At 42.6% G+C, this 25,601-nt stretch overlaps 1 protein-coding gene across 4 annotated transcripts in view; it reads left to right on the top strand.

Moving 5' to 3' along the window:
• Positions 1 to 25,381, top strand: part of PRICKLE1 (prickle planar cell polarity protein 1) — a 72,187-nt gene extending 46,806 nt beyond the window's left edge. Inside the window, exons 1-8 of one of the 4 annotated variants that reach the window (XM_068933780.1) lie at positions 8,815 to 8,906; positions 16,268 to 16,452; positions 18,630 to 18,743; positions 19,601 to 19,738; positions 20,228 to 20,431; positions 21,019 to 21,205; positions 21,352 to 22,215; positions 23,099 to 25,381. In XM_068933780.1, coding sequence (XP_068789881.1) covers positions 16,321 to 16,452; positions 18,630 to 18,743; positions 19,601 to 19,738; positions 20,228 to 20,431; positions 21,019 to 21,205; positions 21,352 to 22,215; positions 23,099 to 23,955 — 2,496 coding nt within the window. In that variant the 5' untranslated portion in view covers positions 8,815 to 8,906; positions 16,268 to 16,320 and the 3' untranslated portion in view covers positions 23,956 to 25,381. Of the gene's footprint in view, positions 1 to 8,814; positions 8,907 to 9,057; positions 9,291 to 16,267; positions 16,453 to 18,629; positions 18,744 to 19,600; positions 19,739 to 20,227; positions 20,432 to 21,018; positions 21,206 to 21,351; positions 22,216 to 23,098 lie in introns of those variants that run through there. The other 3 variants (XM_068933760.1, XM_068933772.1, XM_068933764.1) reach the window with 3 other exon arrangements.
• Positions 25,382 to 25,601: the final 220 nt, after the last annotated feature.

Below are 25,601 nucleotides of genomic sequence, written 5' to 3'. Positions count from 1 at the left end.
GTTTCAGTGACTGCTAAAATTTTTTCCCCCAATTTTGAGCAAAAGGAGATAATCACAAACCTTTGCAAACCTCCTCTTCAACTTTTTGTTTTGTCTGGATGTACAGCAGCAGCAGTAGTAATTTTCCATGTCCGACTCTGCCTTCACTTAAACTCAAATCACCTGATTTTTTTCTAAATCCTGGCTTCAAGGCAGAATGTTCAAAAGGATAGCCAGCAATAGGGCAGACTAAGTGCAATTGCAGCATTGCTTACACAAAAAACTCTGCTGATTAAGGGGTCTGAAATTCATTTGTAAATATTATTTTGTTTCCTTACCTCGATGGCCTACTTCTGGAATGAGTTGTCCTTTATGTGTGTGTGATATATATGTCAGTCACAGTGAAAGAGCCACGCAGTTTGCACCATTTCCTTTTTTAATCGAAATTAATTTCCAAACCAATTTGGATAAACTGGGACAAGTTCTTTGGAGGCAAGGCCTGAGAACAGAACTTGACACAGATAAGAGTGACATCATTCATCATCCACATAGGCTTTAGCATAATAATCAGCTTAAAAGTACCTCAATAAGCAAACATCGCATTAGTACACCTTCCATGTTGCATAATTGTGTTTGTGCTAGTGTATTATTAAAAAGTGAGGCAGTGATTCCATCCTACGTCAGCTTCTGCTACAGGCAAAGCATTGCAGGCACATGTTGTCGCAATGCACTTTGTTATGCCTTGCACAGTCTAGGAAACGGGGGAATAATTAACTGGAGATGTTGATGTGGCCAAGATAGCCCCACTTACACCACCAAAGAGTAGCGCTTGTACCTATAAGTCAGTCAATTTGTGGTTACAGTGGTATTACGGGCAAGGCCTGAATAGCCATATACCCCGTCAGTTACCCTGTACAGTGTGCAGCTATAAGCCATGCAGAGTCAATTATGATAAAATCAGATTACTGTCATCATAAAAGCCTGTGGGGTTAAGAGTTTCCAGATACTGCAACAGGCCTGTTGGTTCAGGAGCAAGTCCTAGCCCGATCCAACAAGGAAGGGTTGCATAGCATTTTAATGAAACTTTAATTCTTTGCTGCTGAAGCAAAGTAGAATCAGGGTTTTAAAAGCTGTTGTGGTCCTGAACTCTAAAAGCAATAAGTAAAGGAAATAAAATAAACCTCCTTCAGATGTGCATTCCCAAAACACAGTAGTTGATGTCAGTCAGTCTTCAGGCCAGCAATGGGTGTAGTAACTCTTCATAGTAAGCAGTTCATGCAGTTTCCCTGTTTGAAGCTGGTTGCTAGATGCCTCATCAACTGTTTGTACCATTGTACAGTGGCTGGAAATATAAATGAGCGTATTTTTTCTTTCTGATTTATCTAATGCTACTTGATTGTCTCCTGATTTGTTATCTGATGCTAATATTTCCTTTGGATATTTTCAGTTACTTCTAAAGTTATTTTGGGCACTGTCCCCATTTTGTCAATGATGAAGTAGATAGAGGGACAGAGTGTTAAGATGAGAGTGAATCTGACAAAGAGAAAAGTGGAAATTGATTATTGTGACCCAGGAACAAATCTGTGCTAGGCACAAATCTTACTTTCTCTCTTTTTGCATTTCACGTGTATACTTCCTTTTAATCCCAATGTTGCTTCCTCTCACTTGTATATCATAATCTTTTTTTTTTTTTTTTTTTTTACCTGCCTGTCTCCCACTGAGCTGGTCTTCCCTGAATTTTTAAATTTTATTTAAAACATCAGCAAGGATTCAGACTCTGGAGACATCAGGACTCATGCAGTGCTACCTCTATGCCCTTTGTTTGTAGCCTTGAAAAAGAAAAATACAGGAAGAAACTAGTCAGGGACACAGTTCAGCGACCTCCATACACCAATAACAGCACTGGTCTGCCTTTTGTAATTTGTTCTCTGAGCAGCATGTGGTGATTAGCTGTTTGTGCCAAACTCCCCTCTCCCTCCTCCTTGCTTCCTGTCTCTCTCTGTGCCACACGTACATATTCCCTTGTCTTTGCATCGCTGTTAACGTCTCTCCTTAGTAAGCAGAATTCTTAAAATGCAACAAAACGTGCCCGCAGGTTGTGCCACTGGTTTGTGCAATGTGCATGCTAGTGTGCATTTGCAAATATGCAGTGCATTTAGCCTCTTATGTCCCTTCCTTCCTTCCTTCTTTCCTTCCTTCTCCGCTCTCTCTAGGCACACTATGAGCTCTTTGGGCAGGGATTTTAGCAAGGAGTGGCCTCATTCTTCATATGGCTCCTTCCTCTATCCATGATAACCATGGGCAGCCCCCAAGTCCTTTAAAAGAGGATGAAGAGAGGAAAAAGGCTGTTTTCTGTGGTCACAAAGGAGCAGTGCCTGGGAGAAAGAGCGGAGATCGAGCTAAGAAAAGCATGTTTGGGTGCTCAGAAAAGCATGAATGTGTGTAGCAGAACTGCATGCTTCTATCATTCCAGGTAAGTGACAGCTGATTAGTTTTGATTAGCTGCATACCTAAGAGAGCATAAGAGGGCTGTGAATCTTTAGCCCGTTTCACCAGCATTTTACAGAGGTGAACGTAGAAGGGTGGGCAGTTAGCACTGACTTCAGCCTCCCAAGTTAGTTGCTGTAAACTGTTCCCCAAAGGAGCCTTTCTCCATGTAATAGATGGCTGTAGAGGACAAGTATGGTGTCCTTCCCCCTCTGTGCTGTGTGGTGGCCCCTGGGCTCCCTGTGCTAGATGTTATCGCTGCTTATCTTGCTCTCCCCAAGTTTACGTGAGCAGGCAGCTTGCCTCTAGCACTGATCTCAGCGCAAGGCAGGCAGACAGCCTGCTCTCTGGCCCTCGGAGGCAAACTGAGAAGGAAGATGCAGCGGTAGCAGGAGGAGCTGACACAGTTCCTCAGCTGCCTCTCCATCCTAAAATGATAGACATCTCCCAGGAGGCCAGTGGAACCGCACTGGAAGGCGTAGGAGGTGGGGCAAGGAGAAGCAATACAAGGAAACTGGGCCTGTAGGTGAACAGTGACACAGAGGGCGATGACCTTGCTTTAGTGGCCCATTATGAGTCCTTCAAGACTTCAACTTTACTTCAAAGGCATCCAGTGTCAGTTGTCTTCTAAGGAGATGTGTATGCATATATATAAAGTAGTAAAATTGTGTAAAGCGTTCCTGCCTCCAAAGACGCGCTTCCACGCTTGCGTTCTTAATCTGGAAGAAGAGGTCTGGGGCCAGATTTGACAAAATGCTTAAATATCTAGAGATGTAGATGGATGCCTATTGGATTCAGGGAGTGTGTTCAAAGTACATCAAGGAGAAATCTAAAATGCTTAGATTTTATCTGTATTTGTGAACATCATGTAAAGTGGTCCTGGAGGCTGACCATTTATGCAGTGGCTGAGCAAGGCCCTCTTGTCCTCCTGTTTCCTGCACTGACAACTCCCCATTTTGTCAGAGGGGAGAGAGGGAGTGAGGCTGACAAATGAGCAGCCACAGTCCAGGCTGATACTAGTTAGTGCTAGTACTAGTTATTTTTCCTATGTGCTAACACTGGCTGATCCGTGTATCTAAACCAGCATTTTTTTCGTTGAGTTGAGTTTCTGCTTGGATCAGCTTAGACTGTCACGGAACCACATCCTTAACTCTAATATGTTTGTTCTCTCAGGGTATAGATGTGGGGCCAGTGAAGGTGAGGAGGATCTTGGTGTTGTAGAAATATCCTAGAGCTCCCTGCAGTGTAGCCCGTAGTTAGGATCATATATGGTCTGGTGGTCTTTCATAAAATTCCTTGAGGGCATACCTGTGTTTGTCAGGCCCAAGCTTTGATTTGTGAATAAACTTTTGGGGGGGTATTTGTAGTTCCTGTTCCATGGAGTCTTTCTGTGCTATTATAAATATGCAAAATGTTTCTTTATTTGTTTTGTTTGAAACCTGTTTTATTTTGAATAATTTTATCACTGACTTCTGTGAAAGAATTATTAGTCACACAGATTTTTTGTTCTAGCTCTCTTTCACCTTACTGCCTCTTTTCACCTTTTGTAGCTGACTCACAAATGATTTTTTTCTTAAATGAACAGATGAGATGATGCTTAATTAAAACTCTTGGAGTGAAGGTGGTGATCATTTAAGGGTGATGATTTGGAAGGTGAGCTCCTCTGCTTATCCATAGAACTAATCAAGCTTGAGAAGTCGGTGTTATGCCACTATCCTACCAAGGGAAACCCCCTCTAAAGCACAAGAGGTTAATTCATTCTCTGCTCCTTGGTCTCTCTTCTGTGACTGCCAACAAAGGTAGCAATTACTGGTGTTATCTCAAGGGATGTTCTGTGATGTGGATAATTGCGAACTGTGAAACCAAACTGATACTCCTAGCAAATTTCTTACAGGCCACAGAACACCCATGGCATGGTCAGTAGTAAATGAAAGTTGTTACTTAGTCTAAAACTGTGCTGATACCTTAGGGCAAAGGGTTTCATATCCATTACAGATCCCTTGAACCATCCGGTTGTTTGAAGAATGAGCTCTGCCCAGCCATACTCAAGAAAGTGGAACGTGTCTTAAAGGGCCGCTAGGTTTGTGTTTGTCTTTTTTTAGTACCCCCCTGTTTTTTTTTTTTCTTTAGACAAATTCTCTAGCCTAGGTTATGCTCAAGATAAAACGTGTGTTTGGTGTCTTACTTTCTGGGGAAGGAAATCGTGGTAATGCATTTGTTCTTGTGGCAGATGCTTAAATCAAAGAGAAAGTTAAAAAATGACGTTCACAATTTGGAAATGCCTAGGGGGAGTTATGATAGCTGACTCTAGCCTAACATTCAAGGGTACAACATGATCCAGTGTTTGAGCCCTGAAACACAGCAATCTAAGTTTAACACCAAAAAAATTAAAATGATTGACTACTTGAAACAAGGGTTTTAGTGAATTTAACAAGATTCATAGTGGGTTTTTCATTGCTGGTACTTTTAAACCAAAATCAAATGTTTCATTCACACAGGCAATAATTTTAGGAAAATCTCATGGCCACGTTGTATACCTGAGTTCAGGCTAGAAGACTGCAATGGTTGTTTTTGGCCTGATAAACTGAAGGTGCATTGCCCAGAAGAATACAGTAATTTCTGTGCTTGAGTCAGGAAAGTCCAGAAGAAATACATTCCAGCCAACTGTCTCTACACACCTTCGAATACTTTAATGTCAGTGAAAGAGTGATAGCAAGTTTGGGGATAGTTTGTCTACCCAGTAAAGTCAATAAATGTCTCTTCATTGGCTTTAGTAGACTTTAGGTTAGAAGACTCTGCAAACTTGTTATCTGTAGACATTAAGTTGGTTGTGTTACCCAAGACCCAGATGAGATTGTCTCCATTTTGTAACGTGCTATGCAAACATGGTGAGTCCTTACTTTGGAGAACAACTAAGAACAGGTCAAGCACCTCTGGAAAAGGAGTACACAAGATATGCAAATTATTTAATGTAGGAAGGGAGACTAAACATTATGCCTGACACTTCCATTTTTGATTAATGATGAATGGAATTGACAGATGTTCAGCTGGCCACCAGATGGGGTCTGTTCAGTCCAACAAATAGAATAGAAACAATCTGCATCTTGTAAAGCCAACACTAACAAAAGGTCTGACAAAAGCTCTTGTTCATGCAAGAGATATGCCAACTTTGACCTCAAAACAGCTTAGTAGTTTAAAAATCAAGATAATACAACCGATGAAACTGTTTGTGGAAGTGAAATGGGGTACAGAAGGGTTGTGGCTGGTTAACTTGCTAGAGCCTAGGGTTTCTGCAGTTATTTCCACTGCAGGAGCCATAGTCTGCAGCTTTGATTTCATGGGGTTGGTTCTGTGTGGGCTTCCACTCAGTCACCTATTCATTTATCAGCACCAAAGAAAAAGGGGGAAGAGAGTGAAGAGTGTTTATTCTGCCACAATTGGAGTCAGTCAGTATGCTGATGCTCCTTTGCCATGTCCTCGTTCTGCATAGTTGGGAAGTCCTTGGCCTGCTGCTGTAAAAGCTCTGGCTGCCTGGGGTTGCTGTGCTGGCAGCCTCTGCAGCTGCTGTGGGTCAGGAGTGATGTGATCATGCCAGCACCAAAATGTCTGCTCAGCACTGTGTCCCTCCTGGTTGCACCAGAAGCGAGGACTGCTGCTTGCGTTTGTCACTCACCACAGTTTAAGCAATGAAGAACCTTTTCCAGTTGCATAATTTGAAGGTCTCATAGGATATCTCAAGGCACAATCAGTTTGCGATGGAGATCAGTTGAAGCTGTTAGGTTGTTTTTAATGTTGTTAATCCGGGATAGGCTTTGCAACTTTAGATCGGGGAGCCCAGGATCTAAATGCCGTATTGGCCTATCAGGACGCATTTCTGTCTCCAGCTATGCCTGGTGATAATAATCAGCTCTGCCGATCTGTTACTGCAAGGGAGGAGTGTGCGTCTGGGAGGAGGCCGAAGGCTTTTTCTGGCCGGGCTGAGTAGCGTCTGCCTCTAAGCACAACACCGATACCCCACGGGAGAGCTGAGGATCCCAAACGCGGAGCGTCGGGCTGCGCAGCCCGCAGCCTGCCGCGTAGCCCGCATAACCCCGCGCAGGCACCTGCGCCAGGCGGATCCGCGCTGCCCTGCCCGCGCCGCCGGCGGCCGGGCCGGGCCGGGCCGGGCAAGGCAGGGGGCACCCGGGGGCGCCGGCTGCGACAAAAGGCGGCTCTCTGGACGCGTTTGCCCTTGACGAGAACGGCGCCGTTCAGACCGGGCTGCCTCCCCCCAGCACCCTGGGGATCGAGTCTGTCTCATTCAGATGCAATCCTTGTAGGAAGCGTTAACAGGCTGCGAACTGCTTCATCACGGACCCATACAATAGGCCGGGGCAGCGAGCGCAGCCGGCAGCTCCCAGCTGCGAGACCTTCGGCCTCCTCCTTGGCCCGGCCCGGCCCGGCGGTGGCGGGTCCGCCGCGCCCCCAGGCCTGCGCCCGCGGGCAGGCAGCGGCGCCGGGCGCGAAGCCGGCGGCCCGGGGAGCTCGGTGACTCTGTGCCCGCTGCCCCTTCTGCCCGAGAGCGAGCGCGGTTGCTTCTTTGACCCAGAGATACAGCGCTAATAAATTACCTTTGATAATGACTTCCCAAGGGAAACAAAGCACAGTATGAAAGAGGAAAGAGGAAATTTGACCTAGGTGTTCACGGTTAAATTCACAGTTCTGTAGAGGAAACTGCCTACCAGTCTTTGAAGCCAAACAAACTGGCCCTCGGTGCTTTTTTTGTCAAAGCTGGAGGAAAGGCTACACCTTTTAAATGCCGAGGAAGTAAAAGTGACAACTATGTCCGTGGTTCCTCCCTGTTCGAAAATTTATTGTCGAAGATGGAATCAAGGCTGGCAGCCAGCCAGGCATGCCTGGCGGAGCAGTACTATTGTCTGCCCAGCACTAAAGCTACATAGACTTCACACATGCACCTCTCATCTCCGCTCTCCAATAAATGCCAACGTTGTTTTTCTCATCTGTGCTCTTGAGCTCTTGAGCACTTCAACGAGCAGCAGTGCCATGGTGCAGAGTGCGACCAGTGGGCTCTTCATTTTACCAAGCTGTTTACAGCAACATGTTTGTCTAGTTTTAATCCTTGAAGTTACAATAGAGCTCATTGTTCAGCTGTGTGCAGAAACATATGTGCAGCAAGCAGCTCCCTAGCTGTGCGCTGCAAGAGGGATCCTTCTTGGTTACTTTTTATAGTGACACTCTGCCCTACATTGTAGTTGACAGTTGTTTGTCTATAAGCATTCAAAAAATGTCATGGTAGCCCGGGTAGTGTGGATGTTTCACTTCTGTGAATACGCCTGGGCTCGGATGCCTCTTTCTCGCTCTATAAGGCATGCCTATAAAGGCAGTTATAGGCCGCTCTCTGTCGTGGCCCTTAGCTTCGGATATTTTTATCTATAGCGATCAAATGGTTTCCTGTTCTTCTTAGAGTCCTTAATTCCCCTGTGCGTTTTAATGCAAGGAGCAGTAGGAGCTCGATTCCTCTGCCTCCCTTGCAGCGGGGAGAGCACTGATGCTTCATGCTTAAGACAGTACAGAGGTCATTCAAAGTCGGCAGTAGTGGCAGTAGCCTGTTTTTGGGGGAGGGGGGGAAGAGGACTCTCAGGCTGGTGGACAAGGCCCCGGCACCCTCCTGTAAGACTGTCAGTGGGCTGCCAGGGCATCTGTCGGTGTCTAAATGTTAGCCCAGGTCGGAGCCCTTTCGCTGCCCTGTTTCATGATGCACAAACGTCCACCTGGACGCTGTTCCCTTTCTCTCTCCTGGACTGTCCCAGACTCGCCTCCCTGGCTGCTTGGGGGTTCATGTGCTGTTAGCAGCCCGGAAGGGTTGGGAGCTGCTGAAGTGCTGCCTGACTTCGCTGCTCGGCTGTCGGCGGGGCCGAGCGGAGCGGAGCCGGGGTCGGCCGCGGGCGCGCCCTCGGCCGGGGGGCAGGAGGCGCGCAGCACAATGGAGGGTGGGGTGGGAAATCTATTTCGAGTATAAACACGAACAAAAGAGATGTCGTTAAAACACATGTTCGTCGTGGCCCCAGCGCAGAAATTTATGGCATCTGTAAACGTTTCAGTCCCCCGAGTAAACAGGCGGCCCGGCCAGCGGCCCTTTTTGGCCTCGGGGGAGGCTTCATCCCGACACCGGTGGCCGGAGATGTCTCCCTCTGTCGCTCTCTCTCTCTCTCCTTAAGCGACGCTTTGACTTGAAGATAGCTGGTGGGAGAAATTCCTGCCAAATTCCTCTCCCCGCTCCCGGCCCCCCGGAGCGCCGGGAGGAGCGGCGAGGAGCGGGCCGCGGGTGCCGGGCTCCTTCCGCGCCGCGGGGCGGCGGCGGCCGCGCTCCCACCGCGCTGCCGCCCGCCGGGGGACGCCGGCGCGGAGCGGGGCCGCCGCCGGGGGCCGCGGGCCCTGAGGTAGGTGAGAGGCTCTGCCCGTGTGGGCGAGGTGGGGGGGCGTTTGGGGAGGAGCCGCGCTCGGGGAGGCTGCTCCGTCCCGGGGGGGGGGGCGAGGGTCCGCGCTCAGGCCCCGGGCGGGGGGCGGCGCAGGTAGTTTGCACGCCCCGGCGGGCCGGTTGAGGAGGGGCAGGGCAGGGCAGGGCAGGGGGAGTCCCCACCGCCACGGCCGCCCCCCTTCCTCTGTGGGGCTGCGCTTGGCGCTGCGACCCGCCCGGGGAAACCCCGGCCCGAGGTGAGGAGCTCGCTGCGGTGGATCGGAGCCCGGCCCCTGCCGGGGGGTCTCGGTCCTGGTCACGGCCCCCGCCGCCGCCGGAGCCAGGGAGCTGCCGGACGCTTCGCCGGGTCTGTTGCTATTTAAAGCCACGGGGGCCGCGGCGGAAAGGGGCTCGGTTTAAAATAGCAAATGCAGTGAGCGGGAGCGGGGTGGGGGCGACAGGGGTGCCTCGGGCTGCCCAGTCCCCTCCCGGTTTCGCTTCTCCTGCCGCTCGCCTCTGCGCCCCGCTATTATTATTACCATTAATATTTTAAGGGGTAATTTGCAGGTTTTTGTATCCGCTTCATCATCCGGCTTGCCAGTACGACAGATTAATTAGATGTTGGTGCCTAATCACGGCTGGCGAGAGCTGGGAAAGTCAGGGCTGCCTGTCTGCTGCCCGACCCCGCCGGTGCTGCCGGCCCGCCGGCGGCGCAGGGGGCTCCCGGGGCGGCTGCCGGGCCGGGAGCGCTGCGCCGCGCCCGAGGGGTGCGAGGCGGCGCCCCGAAACTCTGAACCCCCCCGCGCTCAGGGAGCTTTCCTCCCTGGTTAGGAGGGCGTCGTATCTGGTTCTTTCGAGATGAGCTTGTATGCTTAAACTTACCTGTCAAAGTAAACTGGGCTATGTGTGGAATTTTGTTTTTACAGCTCCAGTCTTGTGCACTTTCTTGAAGTGTTTTTTCTGGAAACTTGTCTCAAATGAGGGCTGTAAGCCCTAACAAAGAAGGGTGTTGTTCAGGAGCCAACAGGTGACGGGGTGAAACCTGAGTATATGTGTACATTGGAGTAAAGTCTGGCTGCTGTTTAAAATAGAATTTTAAAAATCAATGGGAGACTGTCGTGGCTGGATTTCCTTCTTTCTAAATCTGTGCACCCTCTTAGGGAAAGCGGGGAGAAAAGATTTGTTAGGATGCTGCTGCCTCGATTCTTGCCTACCCGTAGCGCTTGCGTTTCTGTCGGCTCGATATAGCGCCAAACATAATACATCCGAGTAAGATGTTTTGGCAGGGGGTAACGCTTTGTCATAGTGCTTCCTCCTTTTGTTAATTTTAAGTAGTCTGTCTTTGCGATATCAGAAGGCATTATTCACAGAAAGAAAATACCGTGAAAAGAATTGTTAGACTTCCAGTTGGGAAAGTGATCTTTGGCCTACAACGCGAGAGGAGAAGATTATTTAACTCTTCTGTCGGTCACTGCACTCTGGCTGATGCTTTAAAAAAAAGTTCTTGTCTTCTCAGATCCATCTAAAATCTGTTGAACGGTGAAATACACAAGCTTCCTTCCTTCCCCCCGGCTCTTTGGATATTTCAGTTAGTAAATGAACCCAGCAGCTGAAGAAGTGGCTGTGTGCTGGTGCTGGTCCAAATTCTATTATTCAAATTTAGATTTGAGTTTTTGAAGCACAGAGCTGTCAAGCACTGTCTGGCAATGTATTGCTCATGTTGTGGCTAGGGAACAGGACTTTCTGATTGTTCGTGTAATACGTCCAGGAATACATCTTTAAATTATTAATACTTTTTTTATGGTACTTTATTGCTGTACCACACCCTTTCTCTTCTAATTTAGTTATCAAGCATTAGGGGTTAAATAAGCAGGTGAATGGGGCAGCCATGATAATCTTGGGCCTTCCTTGCCCTTCGCTGTGAATGGGTCACATGTGATATGCATCTTGTATCCCCTATAGCCTTGTTAACAAGCATTCTAACAAAAAAGTTGTTAAACAATTTGCCCTGCGGGACAGAGTAAAACAGCAGGGGATGGGCAAGGAGATGTTTGTCTAACTGTGCTCACAAATCATGACCTCTTCTATCTGGTGAGAGGTGACGGTGGAACAAAATCAGTGAGCTGGAAAACTCAGCATAAGGATAACCTTGTATTGGATTCGGCAATAGCTTTGCTTTAAGTATGACATCCTAATATTTTATGTACCGGCAGATTTATAATTAGAAGTGTAGCTTGTCTTCACTTCTGACCTCTGAGAACTTTGTCATATATGGTCATTTTAATACAGCAGTAGAAAAAAATGTATTAATTGCTTTTCTTTTCAAATCAAATTTAGTTGTTTGATTCAATTGTATGATTCATAGTTGTCAAGCTGCCAGTGAAATAGCCCCCTGTAGGCTGTGAAGCTTCATTTGTGAGATAGCATTTGAACAGAGGCGAAACTTCAAAATGTTATATAGACTTTAAAAAAGCAAAACAAAACACATTTGCTGTGTTTTGGGGATGGCATGGCATGAGTAGAAAGACCTCCTTTCTAATCATCCCTCACAAATCATTTATTTTTTCAGCTGTTGTTTATATTCATCTGAATCCTCCTTAGGATGTAATGGTTTTAAACAGGTCACTTTGAAGAATGAGTGCAGTTGGGGGGTGGGGAGCAAGTTTCCTGAACCCTGCAGTTTTAAAATGCAAACCAAATTACACTTGAGCAGGAGAGGAAGGAGAACTTCTAAACAAGTAATTGCTAAAATAGTTCGGCAAATAGCTTGCTGTTAAGCTGTGCTGTTTTTAGAAACCTCACTCTCAGCAACACCACAGTATTTGTAATATTGCTATAATATGGTGTATTGTCAGTCAGCTTGTAGCTGACTTAGTATTAGCATTATGATAACGTTTTTTTTAAGTGAGTACTGTCCTTTGACTAATCTCAGTTCACTGAGATTTATGAGCCTCACTTTTAACATTTCCAATCCTCTTATCTGATGAGGAGCACTCAGATTGTACAGTTTTGTTTTGTGGTTTTGAAGTAAGGTATATTTTTCCTTTATTCTCCACCACCCATACTTTCAACCTGCCCTCTCTTAGAGGGCCGACTGGCCTACGGTGTCAGTTTTTCTCTTGTTAGAACTGGAGAACTGGATGTCTGAAAGGAATGTGTAAAATTGCTGACCCAGACAGGATCAATCTTTGTGGAAAAGCAGCCTGGTCCCACTTAAATGCCTTGTCTTATTTTGGAATTGGGCAACTCTCTTGCATTTATATATCTCTGATATGCTTGAAATCCTAATGTTACCAAGCATCGTTGGTGCTAAATAGAAGTAGCATGTAACCTTAGGGTTCAGAAATCCTCAGAGAAGTTAACGTACGTTCATTTTGAAAATTTTTTTTCCCTTTTCTTTAGAGTGGAGAAAATAAACCAGAGAAGTTAATTTTTGATCTTACAGAGAGGTATTTGAACAGTCGAGATTAAACAACTAATCCATTACTTGACGTGATTTTGAATATCATGTTAACAAGTCACAGGTATACCTTGCTTGAGTGTTTCAGGAGCGGCAGAACTGAATGCGACTCTTAAGCTAAGTTTCGGACTTGCTGTCCTGTGGTGCAGTTGAGATAGAGCAGCCTGTGAAACTTTGACACAGGTATTTCATCTTGTGACTCCTTTTATTTGTGGGTTGCTGGGCAGGAGTCAGTTCTTGAAAAGCGGCAGTTTGATCAACACAAATTCTTATGGCACAATGACATAAGAACTGGAAATATCCCCTTAGATTTCAGCTAGTTGTGACGCTTTATTGTAAACCAACAATCTACCTTATTCTAAAGGGAAACTGTGAAACAGTACATCTACTGCTAAGATCATCTTAGAAAGGACTTGGACTTCTCAAAAATACTGGTCGCAGTGAAGCGTGATTTTATACTTCAGACTTATTTGGGCATACGTGATGTGGGACACAAGATGCTAACCCTAGCGTTACAGTCCTCCTGCACAGTGAGCATTGCTTTTACTCTATCACAGTATTTGTCTCTTTCTCCTTTCCCCTCAGTTTTACAGAAACAATAACAATAAAACATACGTAATGGTTGACTTCATTATTATTAGTATGTGGAGTTGTTATCTTAATATCCATTTCTGAAGGAAATTAGTTCTAGGGATCTAGTGTGCACCAAGGATGTCTGTCTTTCTACTTCAGATATTCAAGATTGAGCTTTTAGAGATTTGTTCATTAGTTCAGTTCATATGTTTTCCGGTAGACTATCCTTGCCTTCTTGTCATTTGCTTTTATAAGGCGTTTGCAAGGCAATAATAAGGCAATAGAATTAATGCTGTCTGTTTGTGGACAATGAATGTGTGTACCGATAGCTTTGGCTTCAGCTAGCTATCTAACCACAAGTGGTTTACACCTCTTGAAAATGATTGCTTTAAAAGGTCAGCTTCTAAACAGTTGAAGAGGAAATGAAGGAAAGGTCTCTTAGGATGAAGTGAAGTTGAAAGTATTAATTAGTGGGGATACAATCTACCTGTCTTGGGTGCTATTAATATGCAAAACAGCAAATACAGGAGTTTGTTTTTACTCACCTTCCTTTACAGAGATTGTAATTTGGTGAAGTAGAGCTAAACTGGCTGAATAGCAGGGCTCCCAGGGCACATGATCAGTGGCACAAAGTCTGGTTGGAGACCAGTAAATAGCGGTGTACCCTGGGGTCAATACGAGGTCCAGAATTGTTCAATGTATTCATCAGTGACCTGGATGAAGGGATAGAGTGAGTGCCTCCTCAGCAAGTTTGCTGATGATTAACTGGGAGGAGTGGCTGACACACCAGAAGGCTGTGCTGCCATTCAGAGGGACCTGGACAGGCTGTAGAGATGGGTGGAGAGGAACCTTCTGAAGTTCAACAAAGGCAAGCGCAGGGTCCTGCACCTAGGAAGGAATAACCCCATGCACCAGTATGCTGGGGTTGCTGGCCTACTAGAAAGAGAAGGACCTGGGAGTCCTGGTGGACAACAAGGTGACCATGAACCAGCAACATGCCCTTGTGGCCAAGAAGGCCAATGGTATCCTGGATTGCATTAGGAAAAGCATTGCCAGCAGGTCGAGGGAGGTGATCCTCCCCCTCTACTCAGCCCTGGTGAGGCCGCATCTGGAGCACTGTGTCCACTTCTGGGCTCCCCAATACATGGAGCTACTGGAGAGAGTGCAGCGGAGGGCTACAAAGATGATGAGGGGACTGGAGCATCTCTCCTCTGAAGAAAGGCTGGGCCTGTTCAGTCTGGAGAAGAGAAGGTTCTTTAGGAGGCATATTATCCATGTGCATGAGTATCTGAAGGGAAGGTGTCAAGAGGATGGGGCCAAACTCCTTTAAGTGGTGCCCACTGACAGGACGAGAGGCAATGGGGACAAACAGAAACACAGGAAAGTCTATCTGAGCATAAGAAAAAACTATTTTACTGTAAGGGTGGTTGAGTACTAGCACAGGTTACCCAGAGATGTTATGGAGTGTCCATACCTGGAGATATTCAGAAGCCATCTGGACATGGTCCTGGGCAACATGCTCTAGAGGACCCTGCTTGAGCAGGGGAGTTAGACTAGATGATTTCTGAATGCCCCTTCCAACCTCAACCATTCTGTTATTCTGTGTAAAAAGTTGTTTTACTACCCATCAGCTCTTCAGCTAGAGTAAGAGTTTAGAAATTTGCCTGATATCCGTCAAGCTTCATAGAAATATGCTGTTCTTAGAGGAGGCTGGCAGATTTGCTTACTTCAGCAAAGGATAAATAAATCTTTTATTACAGGGCAGCTATGCAATGCACTATTATTGCACTAGCATCTTAGCAGTAAATCAAAAATAGCACATATGTTTTCAAACAAGAAGTTTTGGAATAAAGTTAACAAAAATCTTAAGTTAAATTTTTTTGAGCGCTGGCAGTATGCCCAGTGGAATAATTAAGTAATTCCATCTCTTTTTATTGGATGTGGGAATGTATAGATGTATTGAAAACAGGGATAGATAGAATGTGTAATAGTAAATATCGTCATTTCTGTGAGGTTTTTTCACTTTGTGTGCATATGATCACTTTTCATTGAGCCGGTTTGGGTTTGCATGAGGAATGCCATAGTGAATAAACAGTGTCTGGCACTAACCAATACCTTATGCCTCTCCTGAAGGAGAAACTCCTGTTGTGTAATAAGCAGAAAAGTTAGGTACTAGATCTTAAACTTTTCTTCCACCTGTGATCTGGCAGTAACTCAATTTTTCTAATATGGTGGTGATGAGACTTGTAATGTAATGTGAAATGAGCCAGAAGTTTTTTAAATTGCTCTCTCCTTTAGACCCAACAGCAAACTTGTGTGTCAAGGTGATGAAAATTTTCCACAGCTGGCCTACAGCCCAAGTCTAGTACTGATAAAATTGCATCTATATTTAGATGAATAGGTAAAAGAATTGCCTGAAACAGGGAACATACAGCTCATTTGTAATGTTGTACTGCTTATTTCCAACCCCAAGTGATCAGGATGTCGGTCATGGTAAAATACATCCTCTTTGGTTTTGGTAATGATCTGTATTTCACTGAAATTCCTATTGAGAATTTCCGAGGAACTTCTGCTAGAATTAATGTGTAACACTTAAATCTTAAGTTTTTTATCACAGAATGTTATAGATCTCGGTGAGACCCTTCTTTGCCAGTTTTGACTCAAAATGGTCCCACTGATACTAAACCTTGTAGACTTTGTGAATCAACAGAAGCATGTCCCTGTAGGGTTTTAAATTAATCATGATGTATTTTACAGAGCCTAATCTGACATAACTGGATTTTAGATATTTAACTGGACCAACACCCTTCTGCTCTGATACAGCTGAAACAGAGTTTTCAGGAGGATCTAACAGACTTTAATTGCTTGCTTTATGCCTAACTAGTTAAAAACAGGATGCTAATTGCACAACTCTCTTTCTCAAGAATATCTTTAGTTTTGGACAAGCAGTTTTCATGTCTTCCATGTTACTAGATTGGTGGCGACTTCAAAAAGTGCTCATGTCATTCATTTTATTAATATCTGCTCAACATGAGTCTTTCCTTAACCTGTGGTGTTTTGAAACAAGCAGAAGTGCAAAAGATAACAAGCGTTTTCATACTGAAATATGTGTGGGCTACTAAATGGGGTGGTGTGCGTCTAGTTTTCTTTTCCTTATTTTTTCTTTTTATTGTAGCAAGTTGTAATGATACGTCAATAATTTTTGTATTCTGTGCAACACAAGGAATACTATACTGTTGTAAGATTATTTCACCGATAGATAGTCACTGCATGTTCAAGTTAATTAATGCTCTAGTAATCTTTTCCTCCAGATCAATTGCTTGATGAACTACCGCTGAAATATTTAACGCTTCACGCTTACGTCATGCCATTGGAGATGGAGCCCAAAGCAAACAGTCTTGCTTTTGGGTGTCAGCGAAGCTCAACATCTGATGATGACTCTGGCTGTGCCCTGGAAGAATATGCCTGGGTCCCACCAGGCCTTAGACCAGAGCAGGTACAAACTGTAGCTCTTTATTTTTAAAATAACCCTAATGAGACCTGTCTCTGTGAGTGATACTCTGCCTCTACCAGTTTTCTGTGTATCCTTAAAACTTTAAACTTTTGTTTCTTATTCCAGTAAGGTGGTCTTAAGGGAGCTTAAAATCTTGGTCATTCAGGAGCTTATATTTCAAAAAATATTTTTGAGTTAACGTTTTTCAATAAACGTGTGTCACAAAAGCGTATATTGTAGAGTCTTAAAGCAGCACAGAAAACGCTCACTTTCTCTTTGAAATAAGTTATCTGGTTAAAGTAAAGCTCATGGCATACCTTGTGGCATTGTATTATTTGGTCAGTACTTAACTGGATTTGTACAATGCTTTGTCTAAATGACTAGGCATTTGACATCTAGAACAGGTATGTTACTATAGCTGTATGCCCGCTATTTATTCCTGCCAGGATTTCTCTTGTACGTTCTCTGGAGTTGACACTTGTGGGCTGAGGGTTTGTTGGGCTTTTCCTTTCTCCCTCTCCCCTTTCTTTTTTATCTATTAGAACATAATGCTAATGGAAATACAAGTTAAATTATCAATGAGAAAGTTGCTCTGCATAATTGAAATGAAACTCCAATAATATTCCTTTAATGATCCTTCAGTAATATCCAGAAGTCAAACTTCAGTGTTAAGTGGATAGAGTGACTTTCTGTTCAAGGAGGGAGAGCAACTCTCATTCAGCTGGCCAGCTAATATGATCCATAGTTATGAAGCCACAAAAGATGTATCCTTTTTGCTCTGCAGAGGTTTTCTTCATCGTGAATGAAGTAACAAGGCAGCAGGAATGGCAAATAGTTTTTTTTAGGGGAATAATTTTTATCACTTACTTTAGCATATATAAGAATCATCATGAATCGGAGGTAAAAGCAAAAAGGCAAGTTAACATTTAGCCAGAGCAATTAAGTGAACTCAGTAAAATATCCTCATATTCCAGCTACCTGAAACTTATTATAAGATTCTTTTCTAGGAAGAGTAGACATATTTTGAAAACAGTGTAATAAACTTGCGAAGTGGGCATGAAGTGTCTTTAAAAGATTCTTCTCATACTGCATGTTATTATCTTTTCCTGCAGCTTCTTGAAATACAATCAGTAGTAAGTGGGCTTACAGTAGATTTTTGATGTTTAAAATTTGGATAAATGAAAGCCAAATAACGTTTCATACAAGCTTTCCCAAATAATTTTGATTGCTTCCCAAGTCAAGTGACTGATTACTGCCTCTTTTTCATCTATCTTGCACAGTAATAAGCTGTTGACCTAAGCATTATTTAAATCTGGATGGCAAGTAATATTTTTGCCAATAGTCAGGTCTTATTTACAGCCCCAGGCCTTGTGACAAGCTGGAAACTGCATAGGAAAAACAATAAATCTGCAGCTGTTCCACAAAAATATTTTTTGCCATTGGGCTTTGTTATAGCATTCGTGACAGTTTTCCTGTCATAATTTTCTTCTGAAAAAAATGAGTGGAAATTGATCTGAAAATATTGTCAGGTTTGGAGTGCGTGTACCCCGTATATATTGATTTCTTGATCAAACACATGCAGCCCATGAAAATTTCATAGTTAATTTGTATCTGATTGAAACGTGGCTGGATCCAACCTCCTCCCAAGGGTAGGGTGTTTCTGTCTTCTAACCAAAGCTCACGTGGAAGCAATGAAAGCTGAGGCTTGGGACGAACCTCATCAGCAGGAGACTACAAAACAGCTTTTGTCTCAACAATGTGTAAAGTGCACAGAGCAAATTAAATTTGTTTATATAGTGACTGTTTTCTGGAAAGTTTCATGCCTTGTGTGGTAAATTGCAGAAGGGAACTTGGAATTTCAACAGGCTTGTGGACCAGCCCTGAAGGGGGTGGGAATAATGAGAACATTAAATGTGCATAATTTATGATACCCCTAATTGTCACTGCAAATTGCATTCCAGAAAAGCAATTCAGCAGCTGGGTGCTAGCTATATCAGAGACAATTCAAGTTTGCTGAGTTCGCTCATCTGGGTCTCGTATTTTCAGCGCAAATCCTGCCGGGGGGTCTAATGTAATGTAATCCTTTTTCTTTTGTAACTAAGGCTAGAGATAAACAGTAGCTGAAGGACGCTTACGCTGTCTGGGTCTCTTGGTCTGAATTCTGCATATCTCCTATTCAGGTACAGCTTTATTTTGCCTGTTTGCCAGAGGAGAAGGTCCCTTACGTTAACAGCCCTGGAGAGAAACACAGAATTAAACAACTTCTCTATCAGTTGCCACCCCACGATAATGAGGTAAATATGGAACTTACAGATGAATGGTCACGATTTGGGTCTTGCTTGCTTCTTTTACATGGAGAATTACCTACCTGTGTATTTATTACAAGCCTAAAATATTGCTTGTAATGGCATCTAACCTATAAAACAGCACGGTGTGTACAGTGAATCCATTGTTTAGCCGTGCGTTTCACTTGTGTTCAGATAAGAGCTGTCTGGAAGGACACTGCCTTTTCTTGTTAGGAAGGTTGGTGTCAGTGCAATAAACTTAACACAAGTTGGTTTTATAGTGTTTGCAGCCACCCACCAATTACCAGGAACCTAAAATTCCTGGAATTTCATTGTAGCACACAAAAAGGATGCTTTGTGACAGTAAAAGCTTTGCATCTCAGATATGCAGTGTAATTTGGGGTAGAAGTGGAAATAACAAACAAGCCCTTTGTGGGGGGAGGGGGTGGGCAGGAAGGCAGGGGTGTCAGTACTTAAGATCTTGTGTATACTGCCATACTTAGTTTAATTGTGGGCATTTAACCATAAATCTAAATGACTCTGTAATGGCTGTATCTGATTTAGCTTCATTCAATTATTTTAGGATAGCAACAGTTTTTGGTTTGGCTTTTTAAAATCTTATTTCCTGCCTAGACTGCTTCTTCATTTGATATCTTTTTTCCTGTAACGCAAAATCTCTGTCTATACTAGGCTTGTATTGTGCCATATTAACTAGAAGTAAAGGCTGTAGAGAAGATAAGTTGGAAAAGTTTAACAATGATTGCCAGCATGCCTGATGTCTTGCATATGTGTGCTTAGTTGTTAATACATTATTTAAAAATCTTAATATCTAAAAAGTTATGTGGTTTTTTTTTTTTTTTTGGAAGGTGAGATACTGTCAGTCTTTAAGTGAAGAAGAAAAAAAGGAACTGCAGATGTTTAGTTCTCAGCGCAAAAAGGAGGCACTCGGGAGAGGCACTATTAAACTACTCTCAAGAGCAGTGATGCATGCAGTTTGTGAACAGGTAATATACTGCTAGTGCCACAAGCCAACTAGCAGGATGAATAATTTAAGACTTCAATATTTTGATATTAAATATAGGCTTATCTCTGTCTATGCCTGAACTCTGGAAAAAAATGAGAATATTTAAAACTGCTCATAAATAAAATGAAGGCAGTGGTTGCTAAAACAAAACACCACCTTTGATACGGGAAATGTACTGAATATTCCTACTCCAAAAAACTGCTGCTGACTCGTATTAAAACAAATGCACATGAGAAATGGGCATACGTGTAGAATTATTTCTATGTATAAAATAAAATTCTATTCATAAAAGTTTTGTTGATGCACAGAATTTGTCCATTCCAAGACTGAGAATATTTTTTCCCTTTTGTCAATATTTTAGAATTAAAAACTGCTTACTAGGTTTGTTGTTTTGAACTTAGCTTAAGTAAGTGTCTGTGGCCAGTTGCCTGGGATGAGAACTAAGTTCACTTTCTGGTTTTGTTCCTAGTGTGGTACTAAAGTAAACGGCGGTGAAGTTGCAGTCTTTGCCTCAAGAGCTGGGCCTGGTGTGTGCTGGCATCCATCATGTTTTGTGTGCTTCACATGTAACGAGCTTCTCGTTGACCTAATCTACTTCTACCAAGATGGAAAAATTCACTGTGGCAGACACCATGCTGAACTTCTTAAACCTCGATGTTCAGCCTGTGATGAGGTAAATAATTTACATTTTATGTCAATCCACAGGTCTGTTATTGCTCAGTTAACAAACTGCATTGCTTATTTGGGCAATTACTAGCTTCAAATTCATCCCTTTAAGCAACAAAGACTCTGGTGCACAGATATGCACCAGAAGCATGCAAATGAAGCTGAGGGTTGCTTCATTTCTTGTAAAATCAGCAGTATCACAAGCAATGTGATAGTATTTAGAAAACGCATACCTGTTTGTTTGTAGCTATAATTGAATCTTGTAGATTGAATTAGAAAAAGGATCTGTACAAATATTCCAGGATACCTTCATAATAGCAGCCTTTTCAGTTGTTCAAGTTCTTACATTCTCGTTTAACCTTTTGCTTTAGAAAGCATAGTTTTTCTTAATTCTTTGTTGTTTTAAAAAAAGAGATTAGAGTGCCACTGAAGATTTTTGTTTCTATCTTTGTTTCTATCTTTGTATTCACAATGCAGCTAAATAACATTAATTTGTTTGGTCTGTTAACTGTACAAACTGGATAGTTTGTTTGCTCTGAGTCCTGACGTGAGGTTTTGGCTACTTAACTACAAGTTTGCCTTTATTTTTTGAAGATCATTTTTGCTGATGAATGTACAGAAGCTGAGGGTCGTCACTGGCACATGAAACACTTCTGTTGCCTGGAGTGTGAAACGATCCTGGGTGGACAGAGATACATCATGAAGGACGGGAGACCATTCTGCTGTAACTGTTTTGAATCTCTCTATGCAGAATACTGCGAGACCTGTGGGGAACACATTGGTAAATATTCTCTTTTTAAGTGTTAAACTTAAAAAATTAAGTGAAAGGCAATTTATGAGCCAATTTATAAGCATATTTCAAAAGTGTTAGATTGTGCAGGTAATTTCTTTAGAGAACCCACAGCATTGCTTTTTCTCCCTTTCTAGGTGTTGACCATGCTCAGATGACCTATGATGGACAGCACTGGCATGCCACAGAGACTTGCTTTTCCTGTGCTCAGTGCAAGACCTCTTTGCTTGGTTGCCCCTTCCTTCCAAAGCAAGGGCAGATTTATTGCTCAAAAACTTGCAGCTTGGGTGAGGATGTTCATGCCTCCGACTCTTCTGATTCTGCATTTCAGTCTGCTCGATCAAGAGACTCCAGGAGGAGTGTCCGTATGGGAAAAAGCAGCCGGTCGGCTGACCAGTGCCGCCAGTCCCTCCTTTTGTCACCAGCCCTCAATTACAAATTTCCTGGTCTTTCAAGCAATGCTGATGATACTCTTTCTCGTAAGCTGGATGACTTAAGCCTTTCAAGGCAAGGGGCAGGCTTTGTTAATGAAGACTTCTGGAAAGGAAGAGTAGAGCAAGATATGCCTGAAGACCCTGAAGAATGGGCTGAACATGAAGACTACATGACTCAACTTCTTCTGAAGTTTGGTGATAAAAGCCTCTTCCAGCAGCCTGCTGAAGTAGACATTAGATCAAGTGAACACTGGATTTCTGATAGCATGGTCAAGAGCAAGTTGGACTTGAAAAAAAATAATCCAAGCCTAGCAAGTAAAAAGTATCAGTCAGACATGTACTGGGCCCAGTCGCAGGATGGCTTGGGTGACTCAGCATATGGCAGCCATCCAGGCCCTGCTAGCAGCAGAAAAATCCAGGAGTTAGACATGGAACATGGGGCTGCAGGATACAAACATGACCAAACACCATGGTATGAAGGTTCATTGGAGTGCCTATCTGATCTGAAACAGCAAGAACAAAGTGTTCGAGACTCAATGGATTCTTTGGCTTTGTCTAACATAACAGGTAACAGGAAAAATCAAATGATTTTGAAAGAGAGGTCAACCAAAGCATATATGTTGTAATATTTTGAATTAAGACTTCTCATATTTGCAATTTTTAAAAAGCTTTAGTAGCAAGCAATGCCAGTAAACTGATAGCTTTTATCAAGCACACAGTCAGCAGAAGTTTATCTGGTACAAGAATATTTAAATTATTAAGACTGCACAGCTGTTTCCTTTGCTTATAATGAACCCCCTCATAATGTTAAATAGAGTAAGAATGATCTTGCGCTATGTATTTGCTAGATATACAAACCACTACTCAAGTAAATTAAGAATTGTTCATGCTATTGTTTGACAATTTCATACATTAAGTACAAAAGTTGCATTATATACTAGGATAATATTAAAGACTCTACAGAATGCTTCAGGTAATGCCCTCTTTTGCTTGTAAAAAAAAAAAAAAATCTGGAAAATCTGAGAATGAAACATGAACATGAAATATTTTAACCTTAAAAATGGCAAGCATGGATTGTAAAACATTTGAAAATAATTCTTTCTCTTAGAGGCATAGCTATGTGTGTGTTAGAGCAGTTTAAATATTTTAAACTCTAGTTAAACTTATTCCTTTCTTGATGTCCTAATATTACCTAGTTCTTTGGTAATCAGAGCTAATACTTAAGTAAAAACCTTTTTTGGATATTATACGGCCTCTTTATAATTAAACAAAAATCAACAATGCTTATTCTTCTGTGCAGCTAGTCCTTTGGGAATAGCTCAAAATCAGTAATAAGGTCTGCTTTAGTGAAAAATGTTTTTAACATTTTAGTCTACATATTTCATTATAATACTTCTCTCTCTGATACGCCTCTCATCTCATTTTCCTCCTCTCTCCACTCCCGCCACAGGGGCTTCAATGGATGGAGAAGGCAAGCCACGGCCATCTCTCTATTCCTTGCAAACTTTCCAGGAACTAGAGGTGGAGGACTGTGAGAAAATGAGCAACATGGGAACTCTGAATTCTTCAATGCTCCATCGGAGCACCGAGTCCTTGAAGAGTTTGAGCTCAGAGTTGTGTCAGGAAAAGGTGTTACCAGAGGAAAAGCCAGTGCATATGCCTGTACTGAGAAGGTCTAAATCCCAGTCAAGACCACAGCAAGTAAAGTTTTCAGATGATGTTATTGATAATGGAAGTTATGAGAATGTTGAAATTAGACAACCTCCAATGAGTGAACGGACTCGTAGGCGTGTTTATCATTTTGAAGAGCGTGGAAGTCGGCCTCACCATCATCGTAGAAGAAGCAGGAAATCACGTTCAGATAATGCACTTAACTTGGCTGCAGAAAGAAGATGTTCTCCAAAAGAGAGATTTCGTTTTTATTCTCCTCAGGATCATGAAAAATTTATTCAAAATAAAAGCTCACGTGAGATTCAGGCATATATTCAAAATGCAGAGCTGTATGGACAGTATGCCCATACTACTTCTGATTATGCACTGCGAAATCAGGTGGTTGATAAATTTTTTGGATTATATGGTGATGAAGATGACTCTTGGTGTTCAACTTCATCCTCATCATCTGATTCTGAAGAGGAAGGATATTTTCTAGGACAGCCAATTCCACAGCCACGATCACTGAGATATCCATACTACACAGATGACCTTTCTGGTACAACTACTGCATTATCTAGTTCTCAGTTTGGACAAAGGACAACCAAATCAAAGAAGAAGAGGGGACACAAAGGGAAAAATTGCATAATTTCTTAATTTGTTTTAACAGTTGGGAAGACCAGTCAACTCTATAGCTACAGTTTGAACCGTATCTTTTTGTATTAACTGTACTTAGGCAAGTTGCTAAGGTTCTTAATGCTTTGCCAGTGTAAATGATAACACCACCAGAGTTTACATTGTAAAAATAACATTCAGAAATGTCACTATGCCAAATGATGATCTGCTCAGATACTGCTAGGTTTATAATATTATGTTCCAGCTGTCAAAATACTGTTACTGCAGTCCTTGATACAGACGTTTTGTAGACACTTTTGTGCTCGCTACTCACCTGTGTTTAGTTAATCTGACAGAAGGGATTCAACAAAGATAAGTAAATAAAACTGTCTACCCTGTACTGTAGCTTTACTCATACAGGTGGTCTTTGAATTTCCTTTTCTCTCCATGAAGACAAAGGCTCTACACTATCCCCCTTTTCTGCTGATAAAGCTCATTCTTCCTCCTGGAAGTTTCTTTACAAAAACTGGAACTTGTTTTATTTGGGAAAATGCTGCTCTTCCAAAGAGTCCTCTATTAAGGAGGCAAAAATCAGAATGTGACGGTTGAAACGCTTGAGGCTCTGATGATACATCCTAAAGCAGCAGTAAACGGCTTACACGTTTAACTTTCATATTTTTAGAGTTCTAACCCTATGTAAGGATTCTGTTCTGCCTGTTTAAAGGAAGTTATTAATTCAGCTGTTTTAGAATTGAACCAGGTTGTTTTGATGGGTCTAAACCTAGTTGCAACTGCCACTGAACAGTGATGCTTTCTGTGTCCTCTCTTCCCCCTGCACCCCTCCAATAGCATTAAAAGAGTAGGGTGCAAATGCTGGAATCCTTTGCTCAGGCACGTAACCCCATTTAAATAAGTCAATGAATCTACTTATGTAACAAATATTTTCCTAAGGGCTTAAAGGATTAGGCTCCATATCTGTCTTTTGAAATGCATTATCCAGGTTTTAAAATGTATTAGCTGCAATTCTAAATTGAACACATTGATATTTATAATGTAGAATTTCATAGGCTAAAGTGTATTCATAATTTAACAGTGCAAATACTAATGTACATATTGTACAGTTTAAAATTTTAAAAGCTGAATATTTTTATATCCCTGAATTTGAAGAAGTTTGTTACAATATCAAACTAGATTTGTTAGGGGTTTAACAGCAGCATTATGGATGAAATATCGCTTGTATTCTAGTCAGGGGTTTTAAGTTTAAAAATATTAAAAAAAATGTTTAGTGCAAAACATCTTAATTTTGTCTATTAGGTATTAAAAGCTCTGTATGCATGGTGAGACTATGTAAATACTCTCTAAACTATGGCCCTTTTAATCTTGCAAGTGTTATTTATGGGTCAAGCAAAATGTAAACTATATCTATGTAAAAACCACACAAACATGGAATATACCAGTACACCAATGATGCAACTCCTGTGGAGTGGTTTTGTTATTGTTCCCCTCCTTTCCCCCAGAGTGTCTGATTTTGGTCTACTTTACGGAAGCGAAGATGCTGGGAGGTTCTAGAATGCAAATGGAGCAAAAAAAAAAAAAAAGGTTATTTATAAATATTTTTATATAAACTTTTACTACTTTATAAAAGAAGTAGTAGGTAATCTCAAAAGTTGCCTTTTACGTTATAATAA

The sequence above is a fragment of the Struthio camelus genome, chromosome 1 (assembly GCF_040807025.1).
Source record: "Struthio camelus isolate bStrCam1 chromosome 1, bStrCam1.hap1, whole genome shotgun sequence".
Lineage (NCBI taxonomy): Eukaryota > Metazoa > Chordata > Aves > Struthioniformes > Struthionidae > Struthio > Struthio camelus.
The sequence above is the reverse complement of the archived record's forward strand: the minus strand, read 5'-3'. Positions and strand labels throughout refer to the sequence as shown.